At 36.9% G+C, this 20,633-nt stretch overlaps 3 protein-coding genes across 8 annotated transcripts; 2 read left to right on the plus strand and 1 right to left on the minus strand.

Annotated features, from left to right (window-relative positions):
- Window positions 1-5,035: 5,035 nt before the first annotated feature.
- Window positions 5,036-8,234, plus strand: LOC147567844 (ubiquitin-conjugating enzyme E2 7-like). Its single transcript, XM_086654370.1, has 6 exons — window positions 5,036-5,357; window positions 5,454-5,556; window positions 6,451-6,548; window positions 6,691-6,791; window positions 7,528-7,605; window positions 7,890-8,234. Exons 1-6 carry the CDS (start codon window positions 5,309-5,311, stop codon window positions 7,965-7,967), a joined length of 507 nt encoding a protein of 168 aa, XP_086510496.1. The 5' UTR covers window positions 5,036-5,308; the 3' UTR covers window positions 7,968-8,234.
- Window positions 8,235-10,060: 1,826 nt separating this feature from the next.
- Window positions 10,061-11,619, plus strand: LOC147567845 (CASP-like protein 4C1). Its single transcript, XM_086654377.1, has 3 exons — window positions 10,061-10,788; window positions 10,890-11,025; window positions 11,113-11,619. The coding sequence occupies exons 1-3, from the start codon at window positions 10,562-10,564 to the stop codon at window positions 11,332-11,334; spliced, it is 585 nt and encodes a 194-aa protein (XP_086510503.1). The 5' UTR covers window positions 10,061-10,561; the 3' UTR covers window positions 11,335-11,619.
- Window positions 11,620-12,257: 638 nt separating this feature from the next.
- Window positions 12,258-15,980, minus strand: LOC147567846 (syntaxin-61-like). 6 transcript variants are annotated; one of them, XM_086654371.1, is made up of 9 exons: window positions 15,828-15,980; window positions 15,021-15,083; window positions 14,808-14,879; window positions 14,015-14,128; window positions 13,655-13,768; window positions 13,344-13,537; window positions 13,084-13,174; window positions 12,802-12,867; window positions 12,258-12,535 (listed from the first exon to the last, which is right to left on the minus strand). In XM_086654371.1, the coding sequence occupies exons 3-9, from the start codon at window positions 14,859-14,861 to the stop codon at window positions 12,425-12,427; spliced, it is 744 nt and encodes a 247-aa protein (XP_086510497.1). In that variant the 5' UTR covers window positions 14,862-14,879; window positions 15,021-15,083; window positions 15,828-15,980; the 3' UTR covers window positions 12,258-12,424. The 6 variants fall into 6 exon arrangements, with proteins under 6 accessions (XP_086510497.1, XP_086510500.1, XP_086510499.1 ...); XM_086654374.1 differs by having other exon boundaries at window positions 14,808-14,874; window positions 15,828-15,944; XM_086654373.1 differs by having other exon boundaries at window positions 15,021-15,056; window positions 15,828-15,934.
- Between the last annotated feature and the right edge of the window lie 4,653 nt (window positions 15,981-20,633).

The following is a 20,633-nucleotide window of genomic DNA, read 5'->3' on the forward strand; positions in this document are numbered from 1 at the left end:
GGGTTGTCTGCCTTAATGAGGGGTCGACCTTGTATCTTGTAAAAATGAAATCACGTGGGTCATGAAGGAGTCTGACCTTCTAACTAAAGTAGTCAGTCTCTTAGGAGAGATAAAGTAGGCAACCTCCTTGATAAAGTAGTTGTTAGGAGAGAGAAAATATATGATTGCCTCCTCTAGGTAAGTCATGTATTCTCTAAGAATAGTACTTGATAAAATCCTATACCTGGGTGCAAGACCGTAGTCGTCCTTGGATGAGAGATAGATCAAGACTATATAAGAGAGAAAGTAATGGGTTGTTCTTATCCGGTTGGATGTCGAGAGATAAAGTAAATTATAAGTTGATAGCGGAAGAATTTGATGTATGGATGTTCAGATGTTGTTTTCGATTATTGGGTTATCGATGAGAGAGTAAGTTTTCGGTTGATTACCCGAGAATTAATATAATTCGATGTATTAGTCGATCACCCGATGCCCTCTATCATCCTTTCCTTACTCATTTTATAGTGTGTGTGGTCGACTGCATGGCGGTGAGCTATTGTCTTCAATGTGGTAACCCATGGAGCTGTCACCATAAATACGAATAGTCGTAACTAGGGGTGGGAATCGAGCCGGGCTCGGGTACCCATGGGTACCTCAAGTTCGGGCTCGGGCATTATGGGTACTATATTTTAAAGACCATTAGACTTAATGGACGGGCTCGGGTCGGGCAAAATTAGAAATATCATGCTCAGAGCCCGCCATGGGCAGTGGCCCATGACACGCTCAACGGGTGTCGGGCTGGGCGGGTAGCGAGTATGGTAGACTGAAAAATCAATGTTTTTTTCGAAGCATCATCAACTTCTCCACAAATTAAAACAATTCCTATATGTACCAAGATCTAAATGAGACAGAGGTGTAATAGATTTTATATTTATAGATCTAGTTACATAGATCACTCAAATCAAAGACATCAATGTGAATGGATCATGACTACAAAACACCAATATAATGTTACAGATGCATCAAATCTAAAGGGATCATCTGAATAAAGATAAAAACGAAAATTTTACAGACGCATCATTATCATATGCATGAAAATGTAAGAAAAGAGAAAAACCCATAGATATATATCGATGGATATCACTGTGTTTTTGCATTAAACACCGTCTAACAACCTTTGCCGGTTCTTAACAAGATAAACTTTCATATGGAAAAGCATGAAGAAGACCTAGAGGATTTCCATCCCTAGCCTTGATCTTTCCTATATCTCTCGCATCTTCTACTTTGATCTCTTTTATTTCTTGGTTTCTCTCTCTCTTTAACCAGACTAGCAAAGATGGTTCACACTCACTCTCTCTCACCATGGCGACGGAAAATGAAAAAATATGAAAGCCATACTAAAAAGGTAGTCCTAGGATTTGGGTATAAAACCAAAGTAACCCCATCATTTAATCTAACGATTTTCTACAAATCTAAAGGTCCTAAATTGTCGGGCTTGGCAGTCGGGCATAACGCTCGGGTTAGATGGATGGGTAAGGGTTTTTAGGATGGAGCCCAAGCTCGTCCATTCAATTTAAACGGGTCGGGCGGGTAGAGCCCGTGACGGGCTTCGGGCAGTCTCATTAGCCCGTCGAATCCGGGCGCTCTGGGTCGGGCCTCGGGCTTTCGAGCTCAATTCCCACCCCTAGTCGTAACCCCCTAATGAATATATTCGTGATACTGTCATCTTTAATGACATAACGTGATAACGTCTCTTCAACGGGTATACGGAGGGAGGTCTACTTAGGAGGAGACGACCGACCTATTTATCAGGTAAACTATCAGAACTCCTTCTGGCCCGAATTAAGGTTTTCACCCTAATATGGTGTGCCTGGCCACTTAAGCCCATTATGGGCTTACTCTGGCCGGCCCACCCACCTTATATGACCAATCCTGGTCAATGCCCCATTGGGGTTGATCAGGACACCCTATAAGTGGGTTTTACCACTTTTGGGCTTCTCTTTCGAGTCTGATTCTTTTTATCTTTTTGGCACTATCAGACTGGATTATATCCATCTATAGGCAAGCTCCCACGATTCAACTCTCCCCGATCAAGCTACCACTCTTTGGTGTAACCCGTTATAGGATCCGGTCTATGTTAGTCGCGGATTACCAAAGTGATCCGACGATCGTAAGCGGCTTCTGGCTAAGCATTATGATCCCTTATTAGACCGGACTAGATGATCATCTGGATAAAGTCATCGTTATCCTGACTGACAAATTGTAGCCATCTTGGTCGAAGGACACTCCTTCGGAAGGACATCTCCTTCAGACCGAAGGACAATATCCTTCAGATAGGTCGGGCCCATTTACCATGTAGTTCATGGGCTCGGTCATTTCATAGGCCCATTAATCGTAGATTTTTAAGGGCACGGTAGATGACAAATTTTGGCCATACACTGTTCGGTAGCAAAAAGTTGTGACTCTCTTAAAAAACCTTAAAAATCGACTCCTTCTTTCAGCTGAGGTTCTTCCTTCGTCCTCTATACCTCTCTAGGTTTTCTATCAAAATCAACACTAAAAATTGATGAATCTTCATCTGTAATAAGAATATTTTAGTTGTTAAGAATAAATAGAGAGATTAATTTGAAGATCCAAGAAGAATCCGTGAAGAAACATGAAGATATAAACCAGAAAAATGAAGGTATGTTTCGATTCCCCCCAATTTAAAAAATTGCACAAAATTATTCGAAATTTTCTGGGACTTTTATTGAAACCTAATTTGAGTGAGACTCCTATTAGGGTTTCTCTATATAAGGGTCATTAGAGTTCAGAAAAATGGTTGGATTTTTCTCAAGAGAAAACAACTTCTTTCTCACAATATACAGCTAAGTGGAGAGAGAGGGTTTTAGAGAAAAAACTCTCAATCTACCTATGGAGTCAAAAAGAAGAATGATTCTTCTTCTCAACCTTCAGTGGAGTCTCAGCTGACATACAAAGAAGGGAGATAAAGTTATTCACTCGGGCGTCTCAAGTAGAGGAGCTACATATGAAGCCTCATCTCCGAGATAAAGGAGTTGGAATCTAATTCGAGGATAGCGAATCCAGGTATTCTCTTTATGTTTTTAGTTCATTATTAGTTCTTGCATGCAATCTTGGATAACTAATGGAAATCATATGATGATTGAGATTCCGCTTACAACATTAGTTAGATGATATGTAATCTTAGAGACGTATAAAACCCTACACTATCCGTCTTCAAACAACGGAAGCAACAATAAAGTGCGCAAGCACTCCACAAAATCCAGCTCTGGAAGTGTTACACGAAATTTTTGTATTTAATTTTCGTATACCTAAATTGAAGATCCAAATAATTATTCAAACTCCATTTTTCCCTCTCTCTCTAACACTTTCTCTCTCCCTTACACACACACACACACGCTCGCTCACACATACACACACAAACTCTCTCTATCTCTCTCCCTCCCACTCTGCCTCCCACTTTATCTCTCCCTATCGAAACAACGAATCTGGTTCGTGTGAGGTCCTCAAACCAGATCGAAGGTACAGGTGAAGGCTCCTTCGCAAGAACAGAGTTAGATCGATAGATGGATGGAGGGATAAATAAAAGAAGTGAGAGAGACAAACAAAAAAAAAGAAGGAGAGAGGAACGATGGGGGTGGTGGTTGTAGTGGTAGTGATCGAAAGTGGTGGCAGCAGTCGGAAGTAGTGGTGGTGGTCGGAAATAAGATTGAAGATGAAGAGTAGGGGTTAAAAAAACAAACAAATCTATTTTTAAACTCAAAATAAAATTGCCCCCGTTCTATGTAATTGACCAAAATCTTTAAAGTTATTTCCAAATAGCCCCCAACTTTGTGACCAGCTTCCTGCCTAGCCTCCTACTTTATCAAAAATATTTAGATGACCCCCTTTTTCAATTACAGTTAATTAGTCATCATCTCTCTCTCTTCCATCTCATCACCTCTCTCTGCCACCTCATCTTCTCGCCACTTCATCATCTTCAACGGTGAAGGTCGTCGACCGACCAATTTTCCGGCCGGCGACCTTCAAACTTAAAAAAATAAAATAAAAACCTCTATCCTCTCTCTCTCTAAAAAAAATAACAATTTTTTCTCTCTCCTCTTTCTCTAGACCCTCTGGCGAAGGGGAGAGAGAGAGAGTAAGGAGAGAAAAAAAAATTTAGAGAGAGAGAGAGATGAAGGATTTTTATTTTTTATGTTTGAAGGTCGCCGACCGAAAATTGGTCGGTCGGCGACCTTCGCCGGTGAAGATGATGAGGTGGCGAGAAGATGAGGTGGCAGAGAGAGGTGGTGAGATGGAGGAGAGAGAGGTGATGACTAATTAACGGTGTTATAACAGTAACTGAAAAAGGAGACCATCTGGATATTTTTGATAAAGTAGGGGGTTAGACAGAAAGCTGGTCACAAAGTTGGGGGTTATTTAAGAAATAACCCAAATCCTTATGGGCCCACATTACTTTGAATACCCCGAAGCCATTGCCATTTGAAAGCTGAATAGAATAAGAAAGGTGAATTATATCAAGGGTTATTTCCCATATGACTCCCAACTTTGTGACCAGTTTCCTGCCTAGCCCCCTAGATTAGCAAAAATATCCATATGGCCCCCTTATTCCGTTACCTTTAACTTTTCGTTACTCTCTCTCCTCCATCTCATTTCCTCTCTCTGCCAAGTCACCTATCACGCCACATCATCATCTTCTCCGGCCGACGACCTTCAAACATTAAAAAAAAAAAATTATTTTCTCTCTCCAATTTTTTTTTCCTCTCTCTCCTTTCTTTCTATCTCTAGATCTGGTTCTTCAAGAACTAGATCTAGAGAGAGAGAAAATAAATTTTTTTTTTAATGTTTGAAGGTCGCCGGCCGGAGAAGATGATGATGTGGCGTGGTCAAATGATGTAGCAGAGAGAGGAAATGAGATGGAGGAGGAGAGTAACGGAAAGTTAAAGATAACGGAAAAAGGGGGTCATATGAGTATTTCTGCTAATCTAGGGGGCTAGGCAGGAAACTGGTCACAAAGTTGGGGGCCATATGAGAAATAACCCTTATATCAACACCGTCCATAGTTTATCGAGATTATGGTTTTTTCCCAAAGTTTCCCAAGAATATAAGAAAGAAACTTTTTTTTTTTTGTTGAAACTATATAAGAAAGAAACTTGCTTTAAACAGAAGTATTTAACTTTCTTTCTCTCTCTAAAAACTCTTCTTATAAATAAGAGTGTCGGCTCATAAGCACATCCGTCCCTCTCTTTACGAATTCTGAAAGCTCAGTGTTTAGGTTTCATACCCAAAGCTTCGATAATCTATCGTTATGGGTTCATCATCTCAAGCAAGTCTTCTTCTCCAGAAACAACTCAGAGGTTTGTCAGATCAAATTCCCTCTTTTTTTTTTCTTTCAGTAATTCTAGGGTTAATTGTTTGAAAACAAAGTTGATTGATATTTGTTTCTTTGGCAGATCTTCGGAGACATCCTGTTGAAGGGTTCTCTGCCGGTTTGGTCGATGATGGGAACATCTTTGAATGGAGTGTTACAATTATTGGACCTCCGGAGACACTTTAGTAAGTCTTATTTTTCCGTTTATTGGTTTAAAACTCGAATCTTTATGAACTCTTATTAGTAGTAGATTTTTAGATGTTAGTTTCTTTCTTTTGTTTTGATTGGGATTAAGGGTTTTGGAATTGATCGATGGGTTTTCTTTTTTTTTTTGGAAAAATTGGGCTTGATTTTATTGAAAGCGTAAATTGTTTACATTGTTGTTCTTGGTGTAATTGATTGAAAGAGGGTTTATTATTGAGTTATTCTATATCTAGGGTTTCTGTTCATGTTCCAAATAGGAGAGTTTGCTCTTATTTGTTTTGGTGGTAGCTTTCTGATTCTTTTTTTCTTCTACTAGAGAGGTTATCCCTTGTTATGATTGTTTGATATCATATATGAATTAGGGTTTCTCTTTTGTGAAGAAAGAAGGAAATATATGGCCCTCAAATAAAGTACTGAATGTTAGAAATAAGAGCCTCGTAATTACTTGTGAATCTCATAAAATGAAGATGCTTTTGCATCAAGCGAAATCTCCTTGGTTTTGAATAGAATGTTTTCCTACCCTTCTATGAAAATCAATTTCACACGTGAAAGTTGAATTAGGGTTTCTTCAGATTTTCTTTGTCAAAATTTTGTGATTTTAAGTTTTAGGTAGAATATATTATATCTGCCAACCTCTTGTACTATTTGCCTACTCACTTGATTGTTTTATACATTCTCCAAAAGAAAAAACAAATTTGTGTCATACTTCTACACCATTAATACTTTCCATCGTGAGTTACTATTTGATTTTATTTTGTTTATACTTTATAAAAAACAACTGCTTTTCGCCATCGCTAGCTATTTGTTTAAATGACTTCCTTGGATATGGTTTAATTCTTGACTTTGTTACTGATTGGAATGTAATGAAATTGCAGTGAGGGGGGATGTTTCAATGCGATTATGAGTTTCCCGTCTGATTACCCAAACAATCCTCCATCGGTAAGGTTCACCTCGGAAATGTGGCATCCTAATGGTAAGTTGTTACCACATCTCTGAAAATATTTTTTACATCTCTTTATTAGTATACAATTCTTTCCTTTGTTAAAATGAGTTCCTTTAGGACAAGCTCCTATTTTTATAGGCGATTTGATTGGTTTAACCGTTTTTATGTGTAGTTTATATGGATGGGCGAGTTTGCATATCTATTCTCCATGCCCCTGGGGACGATCCTAATGGTTACGAGCTTGCAAGCGAGCGATGGACACCAATTCATACAGTATGATCTCGACTCAAATTTTTATCGTTTATCTCTTTCTGGATTTTCTACATGCATTAACTTGTTCATCTAAATGTGGAAGGAATGGTCGTATTTCCACCCACTGTGAAGAGTATTTTCAAAGTCTCATGTTAGAATTGAATCCCAAGTCACTTGACTTGTTCTAGTTGTGATTTTTGAGTATCTAAAAACTGATCTTATGTGTACGGAATTGGGTTGTCATAATATCTAGCTAGTCTTACTTAAGATTTAAGAAGTCCATTGGGATTGTAATTACGCATTCTGGGGTATTATTACAGTGCTTCCTTTTAACAGTTAATAAGTTCAAATTACCAAAATAGGAAAGCAGTTGACTTTAGTCTAAACAACATAAAGAAAAGCAAGAACGTACTAAAAAAGACCAATCTCCCTTATTTGGGCAGTAGGTTTATACTAGATAGATGAAAGTTTGTGAAGTCATCCAGACTAGTTTATGGCTTGCTCCATTATCTGTTGTCGGATTGTGGTTTTGATAAGTGCCCAATTTGTAATACTTTTGTTCTTTGAGACTTGTATTTTCCTTCATTTCTGCTATACGGAAGTAACGGAATCGTGTTAAAACTGAAATTTCATCATTTTACGGTTTAGCATGTGGATAAATTTGTGCAACTCCAGTTATTCGCATCTATTATATCAAGCTTATTCTATTCACCTTCTGCTGGAGGCTTTCTGTGAACTTAATTGACTCAATGTGCAGGTTGAAAGCATTGTTTTGAGTATAATTTCCATGCTTTCAAGTCCGAATGATGAATCTCCAGCAAATGTTGAAGCTGCAGTAAGTCTTGTTTTTAACTGTCACTGTTCTTTATTGGATTCTTAGACTTGTATTTTTGTTTGCTTCATCTTCCTTGTTCTGATTGACTAGTGCTGATTTTCTTTGTTGAACATTGAATTATTACTCAAGTGGTTTGCGTTGTCGATGGATTGATAAACTCTTACGACCATCTTTATCCAATTCTTGTGTTTCTATTGGTAACACAACCAGTAGTGTGCCAACTTGTTCTGAAATACCAACATGTCGACAGGCTTGCTGATGTTTGGGTTTAAATGATTTTGCAGAAACAATGGAGAGACAGAAGGAGTGAATTCAGGAAGAAAGTAGGCCTGATTGTGAGACGATCACAAGAAGCGTGGTAACTCAGCTCCATCCTCCCTATGCTTCGGCAACAAACTTTTCTTCCATCTTGGTGGGTCTGTGAATTTGTCTGATTGAAGCAAGAAACTGGAGTGGAAGAAAATTTACAGTCAAATACCGACTACCCAGTAATTTTACTACTTCTATTGAGTTCTCTTATACTTCCCTATCTTCTTTTAGTTGCCTTTTTATGTTTTGAGCAATTATTTTATCAACAGTTTGAAATACTTTTCTGTTCTAGTAATTTGTATTTAGACTTGGTTTCATCATATGTTCAGTATTCCGCCCTTGGTTTCATCATAAGTAGTGTGTTAAGACTTGTGGTCTATGACAAAGGGATACAAGTAGACAAAGCGGAAGGTGAATTGATAAAAATCCTTCATGGTCCTTAAAAGTTTTGGGCAAAACTATAACTCGACCCTAGCAAGTCTTCTCGGGCAAAACTCTATTGTTTTGTGAGCTTACGCCATGTTCAATGTCTTCCACTCCAAAATGCCCAAGTGATTGTTGTGGGGGTAAAGAATGATCTTCTATCCTTTACCCCAGTGATCATGTACTTGCCCATGGGGTACGACACCAATTCTACAAAAAAAATGAAAAACCTGCACCCACTAGAAGATCAAAATATATTGCTTTGAACTTCATACTGGGTGATACAATTGTGGTATGGGCCTGAAGTACAAACAAAACAACTTTATTGTGTTCGAACTCTGTATCTCGTTACCACAAGGCGGTGGTATGGCAACCCGCCAAATAGTTGGTTTAGAATTTGTAGTGGCCAGAATTCGTATTAGGCCTACTTCGAGAAATGTCCCATGGGCTCTGCCTACTTTGGATAAATATCATTTAGGATCAACCTACTGGTTGGACACTCTCGAACGTGGAATTTGACCCATTAGAAGTCTAAATGACTCTAAGCCTTTGGGAACATCCATTTAAACGAACGATAACCCATCAAAAGTAATAATATTCTAAGCACCCCTTAGTCGCCCTCAACAGCTTGCGAGTTACTGAGTCAACCTCAACTCTAAAGATCTTGCTATGTTTCCTTTCACTAGGTCGCTCGAAGATCCCATGTCGCCTCAAATACCTTTAGGCGATCTCAGACTACGAAGAGTCTAAAGTCAAGGTGGCATAATCGTACGGTCAAGTTACTCTAGGTGACAAATCAACGACTGGAACGAGTCTCCCTTAGGGTTTGGAATCACCCTCGACCCAAGTATTTCGGATCTATCAGACTCTACGAGTTCATCAGTCGCCTATAAATAGAAAGAGACTCAGACTCAAAAGGGCATCGACTAGAACTAGACGACTTGAATATCTTCTTTATCCTTCTACTGAACTTATTTATTCTCTTGCACTTATTACATTCTAGTAAATCATTCCAACGACGATATTCTACCTTCAAGCTCAAACACCCTTGAAGCTCTGTTAGAACCTCTGATCGAGGCGACCTCTCGACTTGCTATAGGAAACGAACCTGACAAACAATCCTGCAGAGTCGAAGCTCCGACCACTTTACGAGCCAAGCCACCCTCCGGCGATAAAACACGGTGATACCCCCAACATTCCATTTGTTTACGTTATTTATAGTTTGCTGATTTGACCGTTGGAGTCCCCTTGGCTGACACCATCTCGGTGTCCCCAAGACTTCACGGTTCAACTTGTTTTTGTTTATCTACAGATCCAACCAGAATTTCGCCCATCTTGAGGTCTAAAGCCCAAGTTGTTGGTGGTCCACCAATCAAACTCTTGTTAATTGTGTGATTTTCTACCGTCCACAGAATGCTAGTCAAATAGTTGATTATTTTCTAAACGACATTTGATCTCGTGTCAAATATGGGATTTGAGTCCGACGTACTTTTCCCAAAAAAGAACGTCTGTTCAGGTTTGTAGTGGTTCGTGGTTTTAGTATGACCAGGCTTGAAACCTGATCCCGGACTAGGTGCTAATAAGAGAACTTATTCCTTCTACTGAACTTATTTCTTCTCTTGCACTTATTACCTCAGGTGTGAGTGTATATAACCAAAATGGTGAGTGCATTTAAATTTTCTAGCTAATAAATATCTCATGGGAAAAGGAGGAAAGAAAAAACAAGGAGGAAGAAGAGGAAAGTGGAGAAATGAATCAAGAGAAGAAACAAAGTACCAACCAATACAAAAAAGGAAATAGAAGTAAAAAGAAAAGCAATTAGTCTTCATTTCCCCTTTCTTTTCCCATCTCATCTTTTCCTGCTATCTCCCTCTCTCCTTTTTCTTTGGTTTCACACTTTTTTTCCCTCTCCTTTTCTCTCTTCACCTCTCTTCTCTCTCTCTCAACTCTCATGGATCTCTTGCCCTTTTTTCCCGTGACTCTAACCGAACTCTCACATCATTAACATAAAACTTCTGCTTTCGATTCCTCCAGAACCAGAACTTCAATTTTAGAGATAGAAAGAGAAAGGAAGAGGGTATAGAGAGAGAGAGAGTGTGTGTGTGTGAGTGAGGGTTGTTCATTATTTTATCTCTCTCTATCTCTCATGACTTCTTATCCTTTCATGTCTCTGTTTACACTCTTCCCTACCACAACAACAAGAACAAGAAAGTAGAAAAAGAAGATGCGATCCCCACAATCACTTCGTAATGGTGAAATCCCATTACCACCATCTCATCATTTTCATTCCACTGTTTCCATTCAGAAGCTTCGTCGATTCAACACTTTGATTTTGATCTTCCGATTCGTATCCTTTTGCTTTTGTCTTGCTTCTACTATCTTCATGGTTACCAATTTCTCTAAAGGATCAACAGACTCTTCCCTCAATTGGCATGATTTTCCCACTTTTAGGTATGTAAACTACAAAAAGTTTCAATCTTTATTTAGGGTTTTGTTGATTTCTATTATCTATTAGAGAAATTGAACCCTGATCAATATTATTATACATACAGAGTTGTTCTAGCTGCAAATGCAATCGTTGCTTTATACTCATTTGCTGAGATGGGTGCTTCAGTTTGGGAGATTTTGAAAGGAACCACTCCTTTGCCTGAGACTGTCCAAGTCTGGTTCGATTTTAGTCATGACCAGGTACCCATTTCTTCAATTTCTCCCCCCGCTTTCTCTCTCTAGCTCAGTGATGGGTAATCATCGAACTGGTTATTGATCTTCATGTAGGTATTCGCTTATTTATTAATATCGGCGGACGCGGCAGGAACTACACTTGTTCGGACATTGAGAAACGGAGAAACTTGTACGAATTCAAATTCGTTCTGCGTTCAATCATCCATTTCGATCGGGTTAGGGTACGCGGGGTTCTTGTTTTTAGGGTTTTCTTCTCTGCTTTCTGGGTTCCGAGTCGTTTGTTTTATCATCAACGGCTCTCGTTTTCACCTTTAGAGAGAGAGAGAAAGAGAGAGAGAGAGAGAGAGAGAGAGAGAGAGTTTTAAAATAGAAATTACAGAGAGGAGAAGAGAGCTATTAGGATTAAGGGGTTCAAATTAAAGTTTGAAATTTTTATATTATACATAAATAAATGATAGTTGGGTGTGTGTTTTTTTAGTCGTGATAAGAGATTAAGTGATGTTTGATTGTATTCTTTTTTCTAAACATAAAACTATATATTAAGAGCAGCTTAAGATTTTTATTGCTATTATTGTACGTAATAACATTTTGGTTTCTTTCTGTTCTTTCCAGCATAAATTATGAATTTTGATTCAACATACACTTATATGGTGATCGAGCCGAATATAATTACTCAATATCATTGATTAAATTATAGGAAAAGAGTGAGCCGGATTGATATTTCTCATGCTGTAGATAAGAACATGCGAAGCAAAGAACATTGCTTTTATGAGGTAGAGGAAAAGAGTGGGTGAAGTTTCTAAGATCGAGTGATTTCGAAAACATTTGCTTGGTTGACAATCTGATCTCATGTTCGGGTACTCAACCCAATACCAGACCCAGTTATGGACCAAGTCTAAGGTAAAACATTGATATAGGTCTTGCAGTTATAGGGAATCTAATCCACCATGAGTGATCTTATCTGTTTTTAGGTTATGAAGTTGGAATCAACTGTACGGGCAAAGAGAAAAGTAAAGGAAAGAAACACATGATTCCTTCAATCAGTTGCAAAGAACATCATCGGATGTTGGAACTTGATTCTCTGTTTGTTCTTCAGAATCCTTCTTTATGATTTATGAACTATTTTATCTGAAACTTTGGTTGCCCTAATAGGTGATACATACATGTAAATGGTTATTCATTTTCACCAAACAAGCTTGATCGATTCCGAAGAGCTCATCAGGCTCTAAACAACTAAAGGCAGTACAAAGTGACAATTTATTCAAGAATCTAATTCACCAAAATAAACACACCTATATTCTCCTTTCAAAATACCTTAATATACCCCCATATGTTAACGAATTCTACCAATATTATATGTAAGCTGAGACTCGTATCTCTCGTTTGAACTCTAAAGTCTATTGTATTAGGTAAGAAACACCAAAACGAAAAGAACGATAAACAGAATCACCAGAAACACAATCATCATTATCTGCCCCTTCGCTCCTGCCTTCTTCATAACCATATCAACCTTTTTCTGCAACATAAAGAGAGTTAAGTTTCGCTGCATTAAAATTCAGGGTTCCGCAAATGGAAAAGCACATCAGAATACAAGATGTGCAAACCGACACTAGGTGGTAAGATATACATGCAACAGCCTACAGCTTGAAGCAACTCAGGTTTCAGTTAACATAGGTAGCTGTAAAAGCAAGCCCGAGATATATTTTACCTTCAAGCTTAAAATTTTCAATAGAATAAAATAAGAACTCTGACCAATTGCACTTGGAGGATTGAAGAAATTACCTGGACGAAATCAAGTCGATTTGAAGTACTCTCCATATCAAGGCCGAGTTCATGTAATATTTTCTCCTGTTGCACCACAAATTAGAAAGTTAAGCACATCAATATTTCCTGTATCGAAGTTCTTCTGTTTTATTAACTGGCGAGTCATATATTTGAGTATGACGTTTGAGTGGCTATGGACTTGCTATTGTCAAATTTTTTTAGCCAATAAGAACTGAATTTAGTTCGTGGGAAAATTAATACAACCTAGGAAGGAAAAACACTATAGCATCATTATGAGACCTGTCCGGTAAGTTCTTCATGTATGGTGAGCCCCACACCCCCAATTCTTTGCACACTTGCACTTAATTCATCCAGTTCCTCATCTTGTTGCCTAATTAATGATTAACCGTTATTAGCAATAAGAATCAAATAATATTCTCGAGATTTTTAATACTCTAACAATTATGGGGGTATATACATCAGGGTTGGAATCTACGAGGGATCGAACATGATATGGAGGTAAAAATCAACAGGTAATAATATGATGGGGAAAGAGTTACTTTATCAAGAACATCTGTCTTTCCGACTCCGAAGAAATGAATTCATCATTGTCTTGTGCTGCATATGTGGTGGATCTGCCAGCCTGATAAGTATCAGCAGGGAGCCTCATCAACTCTTGCCGCATTCCATTTACACTTGAGATTTTGTTGCCATGCTCCTTTCCAGCTTCTACTGCTTTCTTCACAATATCCACCTAACAGGACGATGAATTCCCATTATCATTTTCAGTATTAAATATTTCTCCCAGAACTTGTTTGTGTTTTTCTTCCAAATAAAATTGAAAGAATGAAATCAATACTATCGGCAGTACCTTAGAACGAGTCGTGCTGGTCCATCTTCTTCGTTTTTCAAGCTCTGCTTCATCAATGCCATACCAGGAAGGATCCCTAGCTGCTACACTGATTGCCTTTTCCAGCTCATCCACCTTCCTATCAAGAAATTAAGTGTTCAGTAGATATCAAATGTGTGAAAATTACCAATACCTAAATGCGAACTTGGAATATCTCGAGATCGAAAATGTTAGTTCTTTTCTATCCTGTGCTAAAAGTAATGAAAGTTTTGACTTAGTTGTTCATGAAACAAAAAGTACATGTGCAGATGTGCTTGCTCCAAAATCTCTTGGTTGTCAATTTTATAAACCAATGACTGTCTGTGGCATGAGCTGTAATACCTGCCAGTCGATGCTTTCACATCCAGCGAGTAGCTCCTTCGTCAGATGGACTCGCTCTCCAGTGTTTGAAGGGATACCCTCCCATTGATGAAAGGTATCTTGTAGTTTATCAACCTGACAAGCAAATAAAGAAACATTTAGTTACATGTCTCTCAAAAAAGAGAGAGACTAAAACCTTCAAATCATCTAAACTAAAATAGGAATAACATGAAGAGCCGAATATTTTAAGCAAAAAAGGCAAATCGATCTCATCTGACTAGTTGCGCTCTTTCCATGTAGGCACCTATTAATAAAAATATAAGTTACTCATTTACTCTTGCACGGACACACGGTTGCACCATGGTACTGCACTGAAAAATGAAACAGAGACAGCTACAGGTGTTTCCTGCGAAGGAGGCTCCAGAAGCTCTCTGTGTAAAACTTTTAAAACTACGCAACAACTATTCATAAGTATAGCTTCTTACACAGATTTTAAAATTCTGAAGCATTCCTCAAAATCATGTGATGAATGGGTAATCATGTGTTCTATTTCTCTTATGAAGGATAACAAAACGAAGGACTCACATGAACAAGTTTCATTTCCTTCTAGTATAACAAATTATTAAGAATTAATCATTTTGTCTAGAGATAAATTATAAGGAACCCCAGCTGACGTTATACGAGAAGGTGATAAGAAGAAATAAGTTTGATAACTGAAAACCAGGTAAAAGAAAGCTGTTGCATTTTGCGAAGCTATAAATTCCTATAAAAGAAAAGAAAAAAAAAACAAACAGAAGGAGTAATTTAGACTTACGGAATCCTGAATCTCCTCCTTAACAATGTAAAATGGATCTTGAGCTGAAGACATCGTTCACATTATCCTGGACTAAAAGAAAATTAAGCAATACGAGTGAGACTTCAGAGAGAGCAAAATTATGCAGTTACGATATTATAATCTAAGATAGATATATGCTAATGTGTCGACATAAAATGTAAACACCATCAAGTCATGAAGATATTATAATACCTTCACTTGCAAATATATAGAATAGATGCACGTTCCCTGCTTCCCAAAAAAATGATATTTAAACTGACAAATAAAAGAAAATGATTACACATAATCTTTCAAAGTAAAATTATACCTTAAGAAACTAAAGCAAAAAACAGAAATTGATTCGAGTGTGAAAAGAACATCGGTGTCTTCTCATGAAAATGCCAGAACCAAATACAACATGGTCACACAATTCAAGTATTCCAAAGAAAAAACATTCAATTTCGGTTTTGGGACACAAAATGAAATACTTCGTCTATTAATATTTTGTGTTTATAAGTCAATTACATTCGAAGTCTTCATATTTCCATATTTATACATTAAACCCTTTAAATTCAAGTAAGCGACTCATTCGGGAGAGAATTGCATGTACATGTGCAGGAAGAAAGCTCAAAAAATCTAGAATGCACGGTTTGGGTGTTTCCCTAACCAGAACTATAACTAAAATAATTCGAACATCAACAAACCCAAAAAATTGATGCTGATACTTCAGATCTTTCCTATTCAGTTTCTACAATTCAAATACAAACCTAACAAATACAACTTGAAATACAGAATAAATTCACTCAATACATCAAAATTCACGATTCACTCATTATCAATACATTACAATTTAAAACATAGTAATTCCCTCTTTCATATCGAAACGGATGGTGTTTCTAATACAAATATTCGAGATACAGAATTTCAGATCAGAATAATTCAATCCAACAAAAATGAATCATAAATAGAGATCAGGATCTAAATTTTTCTGCAAAAAAATTGAGCAAAATAAAAGGAAACCTGATGATATATGGAGTTTGGACTCTTGGGATCCGTTACTCATGTGATAAAAAAGTATCTTGTGTTGGAAGAAATCGTTGATCTTTAGCGAAGAAGGTAAACCAAAGGGAGAATTACTGAAACTCCGTGTTTTTAAATGTTACATAAATCCCCATGTTTTATTTATAATTACATAAACATCCATATTTCGTTAGATTTACCGGAAAATTAAGGTTAGTGCATATGAAATTACTTACTTGCCCATTTGCTAAATAACCAGATTTTTTGAAACCAAAAACATGGGGCGGCTTCGATTGGACGCATAGGCGCTTATAACCCTGACCTTTTCTTTCCTCCCCATTATCGACCTGCCGCTCCAAATCGATAGGAACCCAAGAGCTCTAAATCCATTTTTCCCCAAATCGAAAGTGAACTCCTTAAACCGATGGTGAATGCAACTCAACAAATCTTCTCCATTTCAGTCCACCGAATCTTCTCCGTTACAATAATTTCTGAGAGACCCAGTACAATTGGCAACGAAATGACTGAATTGGCTGAAGAAAATCAACCGGAAGAACGAAATAAACAGTAAGAATTGGACTGGAAAACTGATGATGAGTTCAAAAAATTCATGGGTAATCCATCTATTGAGGCAGCAATAAAGCTTGAGAAAAACAAAAGCTTAAAAAATTAGATAGAGAATCAAATAGTAACCCAGTTGTTCAGGTGATTAATAGAGCTACTCGTGAGAGTTTGATGAGAGAGAGAAAAAGGTTGGAGAAAGCAGAGGGAACTTAAACGGCTTACACGGCCAATAACATTAATTACGCTACGATTATGTGGAACATATGGAAGACGAGATGTGACCATTGCTTTCAACATGAAATCAATACGCTAGACAAAATTATCTCTATCATTACGACTTTTCCACAAAATCAAACTACGAATCACACTAAAATAAAAAAGAACAAGGAAAATGGAATCCCCCTGAAACGTCCTTCTTGAAAATCAATGTGGATGCATCTTTTATAGACACACAAAGTATTACAGGTATAAGTTTAATCATACATGACAACGACTCTAAATTAGTCGAAGCTGTCTCATACACTTCAAGAAGCAGAAACCCGGAGGAAGGTGAAGCCCTTGCGATTCTCAAAGGAATGCAATGGGCAGTATCTCATGAATATAAAAGAATCATTATCGAAAGTGACAACATTAATATCATAAAATATCTCCAGAAAGGAAAGAATAACATTCAATGTCAATTCCAAATACATATTAACAGAATACTAGAAATAAAAAGGAGGTTGGAAATAGTAAAATTCTCACATACGAGCAGGAACTTCAATAAAGCAGCAGACAAGTTGGCTAAATGGGCAAGAAAGAAAAACAGATCGAAGGTTTGGAAACATGTACCTTATTTTCTATGTAATTTGTATTGTAATAGAACTCTTATTTCTAGCTAATTAATATATTACTTTTCAACAAAAAAAAAAAAAAAAAATAGCAGAGGGAACTTAAGGCTTTTGATTTTAACATAAAGAAAAGAGTATTTTGTGGTTAAAACTTATTTTTACATTCTTTTTTTTTTTCCTGTTATTATTTACTTATGTTGATATTATTCTCTTCAATTTGGAATGATGGTTGGACTTCAATTACTACTAACAGTGAACCTTCTTTCATGTGAAACTAAGGGGTTAGGGATAGATTTTTTCTCATTCCAGTTGATGCTTTTTACCCTACAATGTCTCAAACAAATGGTAAATTTTAACTTTGGAGTCTACCTTTTCCTTGGCAAAAGATACTAATCAAACACCAATATGTGACCCAATAAAGAGCTACAAATTGAATACCATGTGCTCTATCTCTTACTTTTCTGAACCATTTTGATTTGATTAGGAACATGTTTTCTTTTCAATCTAGCGACCATCGTCATATTTCCACTATTGTAAAAAAGCAATCTCTTAATGCAATCGCATCATTACGGGCAGCAGCAGCAACATCACGAGCATCAAGTAGCACATCAAGTGTCTGTTAATCAGACCATAAAAGGACGAGATGCGATTAGCAACAATATAACAATTAACTTTTAGTTTTTGGTCGGATGGATGTTAGTATTTTTGTTGAATTGATGTTAGTTTTTTGTGGAATTGATGTGAGTTTTTTGTTGAATGGATGTTAGTTTTGTGGAATGGATGTTAGTTTAGAATGGTACGGGGTGAAGTTTTTAGGGTGGTTTCATGGAAAAACGACCATAATTTGGTTTCATCTGTCCCTTCATTCTGATCTTGTCCCTTCATTTGAAAAACCTGGTGTAAAACGTAAATCTGTTAGTAAAGGTGGTGTAAAACGTAAATCTGTTAGTAAAGGTAGTGTAAAATGTAAATTTGTTAGTAAAGGTAAGGGGGCAAGAAAGTAATATTCAAAATATTAAAGTTAAATCTAACCTAACATGGAGGTTTATGTAATTATAAATAAAACATGGGGATTTATGTAAAGAGCATTTAGAAACATGGGGGTTTAAGTAATTCTCCCTAAACAAAATTGAAATGAAGTACCCCGAATAGAACGGGAAGACAATATTACCCTTCACGGATTATTAAATTACATCATGAGACGATTATATTATACGGTACAACCCAATTCGTCTGCCCAGCCCGTCTCCCGACAGAATTTCGATGGGATGACTTGATCGGACAAGATTTAGAGAATGAAACCTGTTTATGTTTCTCTTTTTAAATCTCACGAAGACACATCACGTGGCATGAATTCAGCTAAAAGATGGGTGAGGCACAAGGTCCCTTTTGTATATGGTATACCAATCTTGGTTCGGAGACGTGGCAATAAAAAATTGAAGGGTGTTTTATGTAATTTTGAGGGGGAAAAGTTCTAGTGATTGTAAATGTAAAGAGAAATGATAGAGAACAAAAAAAATTCAGACATACATCCTATGTGGCTTGTCGTGATTCGTTGTCTAGTGAATCATAATCATCCCATATGTTTAGAGTATGTCTGGATTTTCTTGTTATCTATCAATTTTAAAATGTAAAATAGAATTAGGAATACAATTTTGACAAATTGTAGTCAAAATTTGCGAAACATTTTTGAAATCTATATTCGCACGAAATCACACGTACAACTATTTCGTGCATATTTTCCATGGATATGAGGATTTCGACTGAAACTGCTAAAGTTTTCGAAATTTCCAACGCCGTGATGAAAATTTCGACCGACATGATCAAAATTTAGCAAACGATTCAGAAAAACTAAAATTTTGAAAGAAATCTCACTTTTTACATCCTTTCATCTTCATTTTTTCTTGATTTCTAACAAATATCTTTTGATTCATTATTTTACGGTGTTAACATTGTTAAATCCATTTTATTGATTTACCTCTGACTTAACTGCCTAAACCGGTAATAGTCCTTCAAACTAATAGATTTTATCAGGGTCCTGGCTGACAATACGAGGGCTCCGTGCCAAACTTTAGGGGAGGCCCACTTGTACATATTAACATAATGTAAAAAAAAAACTTCGCGTATCCATAAACAAAAGTTAAAACTATTGAATGATATAAAGATATTAAATTGTTGACGAAACCAAACTCATAAGAAGTTTCTAATTGGTCGCTTCAACTATTTTCTAAGTAAAGTTATTGTGGTATGCAGGTAGTATAACATTTAAGTTAATAGACTCTTAGACGATCAAAGAAAATGTAATGAATATGAGAAATCATAGTGTTGCTAGAGATCATAGTCGAAACATGTAAAACTAAGATTTCACGTCAAAATAGACTAACATAAATTTGAAATTATGTGAAATAAATTGGGTTAATTCCATTTTTGCCCTCAATTTGTGACTAACTCGTCATTTTGGCCGCCATAAGTGTCTGGCAGTTCGAGTTTCCCTCAAGCACCAAAAAATTTTGAACTTTTTTTCCAGAACTACCTTGGGGACAAAAATGTAATTAATCCAAAAAAGTTAAAAACATAAACTCCACTTCATCTCTCCCTCTTTCTTCCATTACATCACATCTCTCATCCACTTCATTTCTCTCGCCACCGCATCATCTTATCCGACCGACGAAAGTAGCCGGTCGGAAATTTTTCCGGTCGACGACCTTCAAACATAAAAAAAAAAAAAAAAAATCTTATTTTCTTTATTTCTTCATCCTTCTTCTCCCTCTCTATTCTTTTCCCTTTTTCTCTCTTCTTTCTCTTTTCTCCCTCCCGTTAAAAGTTATGACTTTAATTATTATTTTTCTTATTTCTTATTCTTTCTTTCTTTCTTCTTCTTCTTCTCTTTCTTCTTCTTCTCCTTCTTCTTCTTCTTTCTATGTACTTCACTCTAATTCAAATGTCTTTTTCTTCCCACTCTTAGCATTGGAACTATAATAATCACCTTTTTGCCTGAATAGAAGGAAAACACTAAATTGATGCCAAAATGTAATTTTTCCTGATTCATATCTCTTTATTTTCTCATCCTCATCAGTTCCAGCATAAAAACAACTTTTCATTAGAACAACCAGTGCATTCCTAGATAAACTATCCCGGGTTGACTCAACCAACACCCTAAATTGAACCTCAACCCTAGCATCACATGCCTTGTGTCTATTGACCTAGAGGAGGTCAATTTCTCATCTAACACATGAGAGGTTCTGATATTCTCTTTCCCTGGTTTGATGGATCACTTAGTTTTCTTTGAAGATTGATAGGCCCAAAATGGGTCTATTCCCGCAAGTATACGGGATTAAATTATAGTATATCCGGATGTCCGAAATCGATCTTCGGAGATAAGTAATTTCGGTTTAAATCTTAGATTAACACC

This window comes from Eschscholzia californica, unplaced genomic scaffold, assembly GCF_041429995.1.
Source record: "Eschscholzia californica isolate CP2 unplaced genomic scaffold, dmEscCali1.0.p SCAF_1, whole genome shotgun sequence".
Classification (NCBI taxonomy): Eukaryota; Viridiplantae; Streptophyta; class Magnoliopsida; order Ranunculales; family Papaveraceae; genus Eschscholzia; species Eschscholzia californica.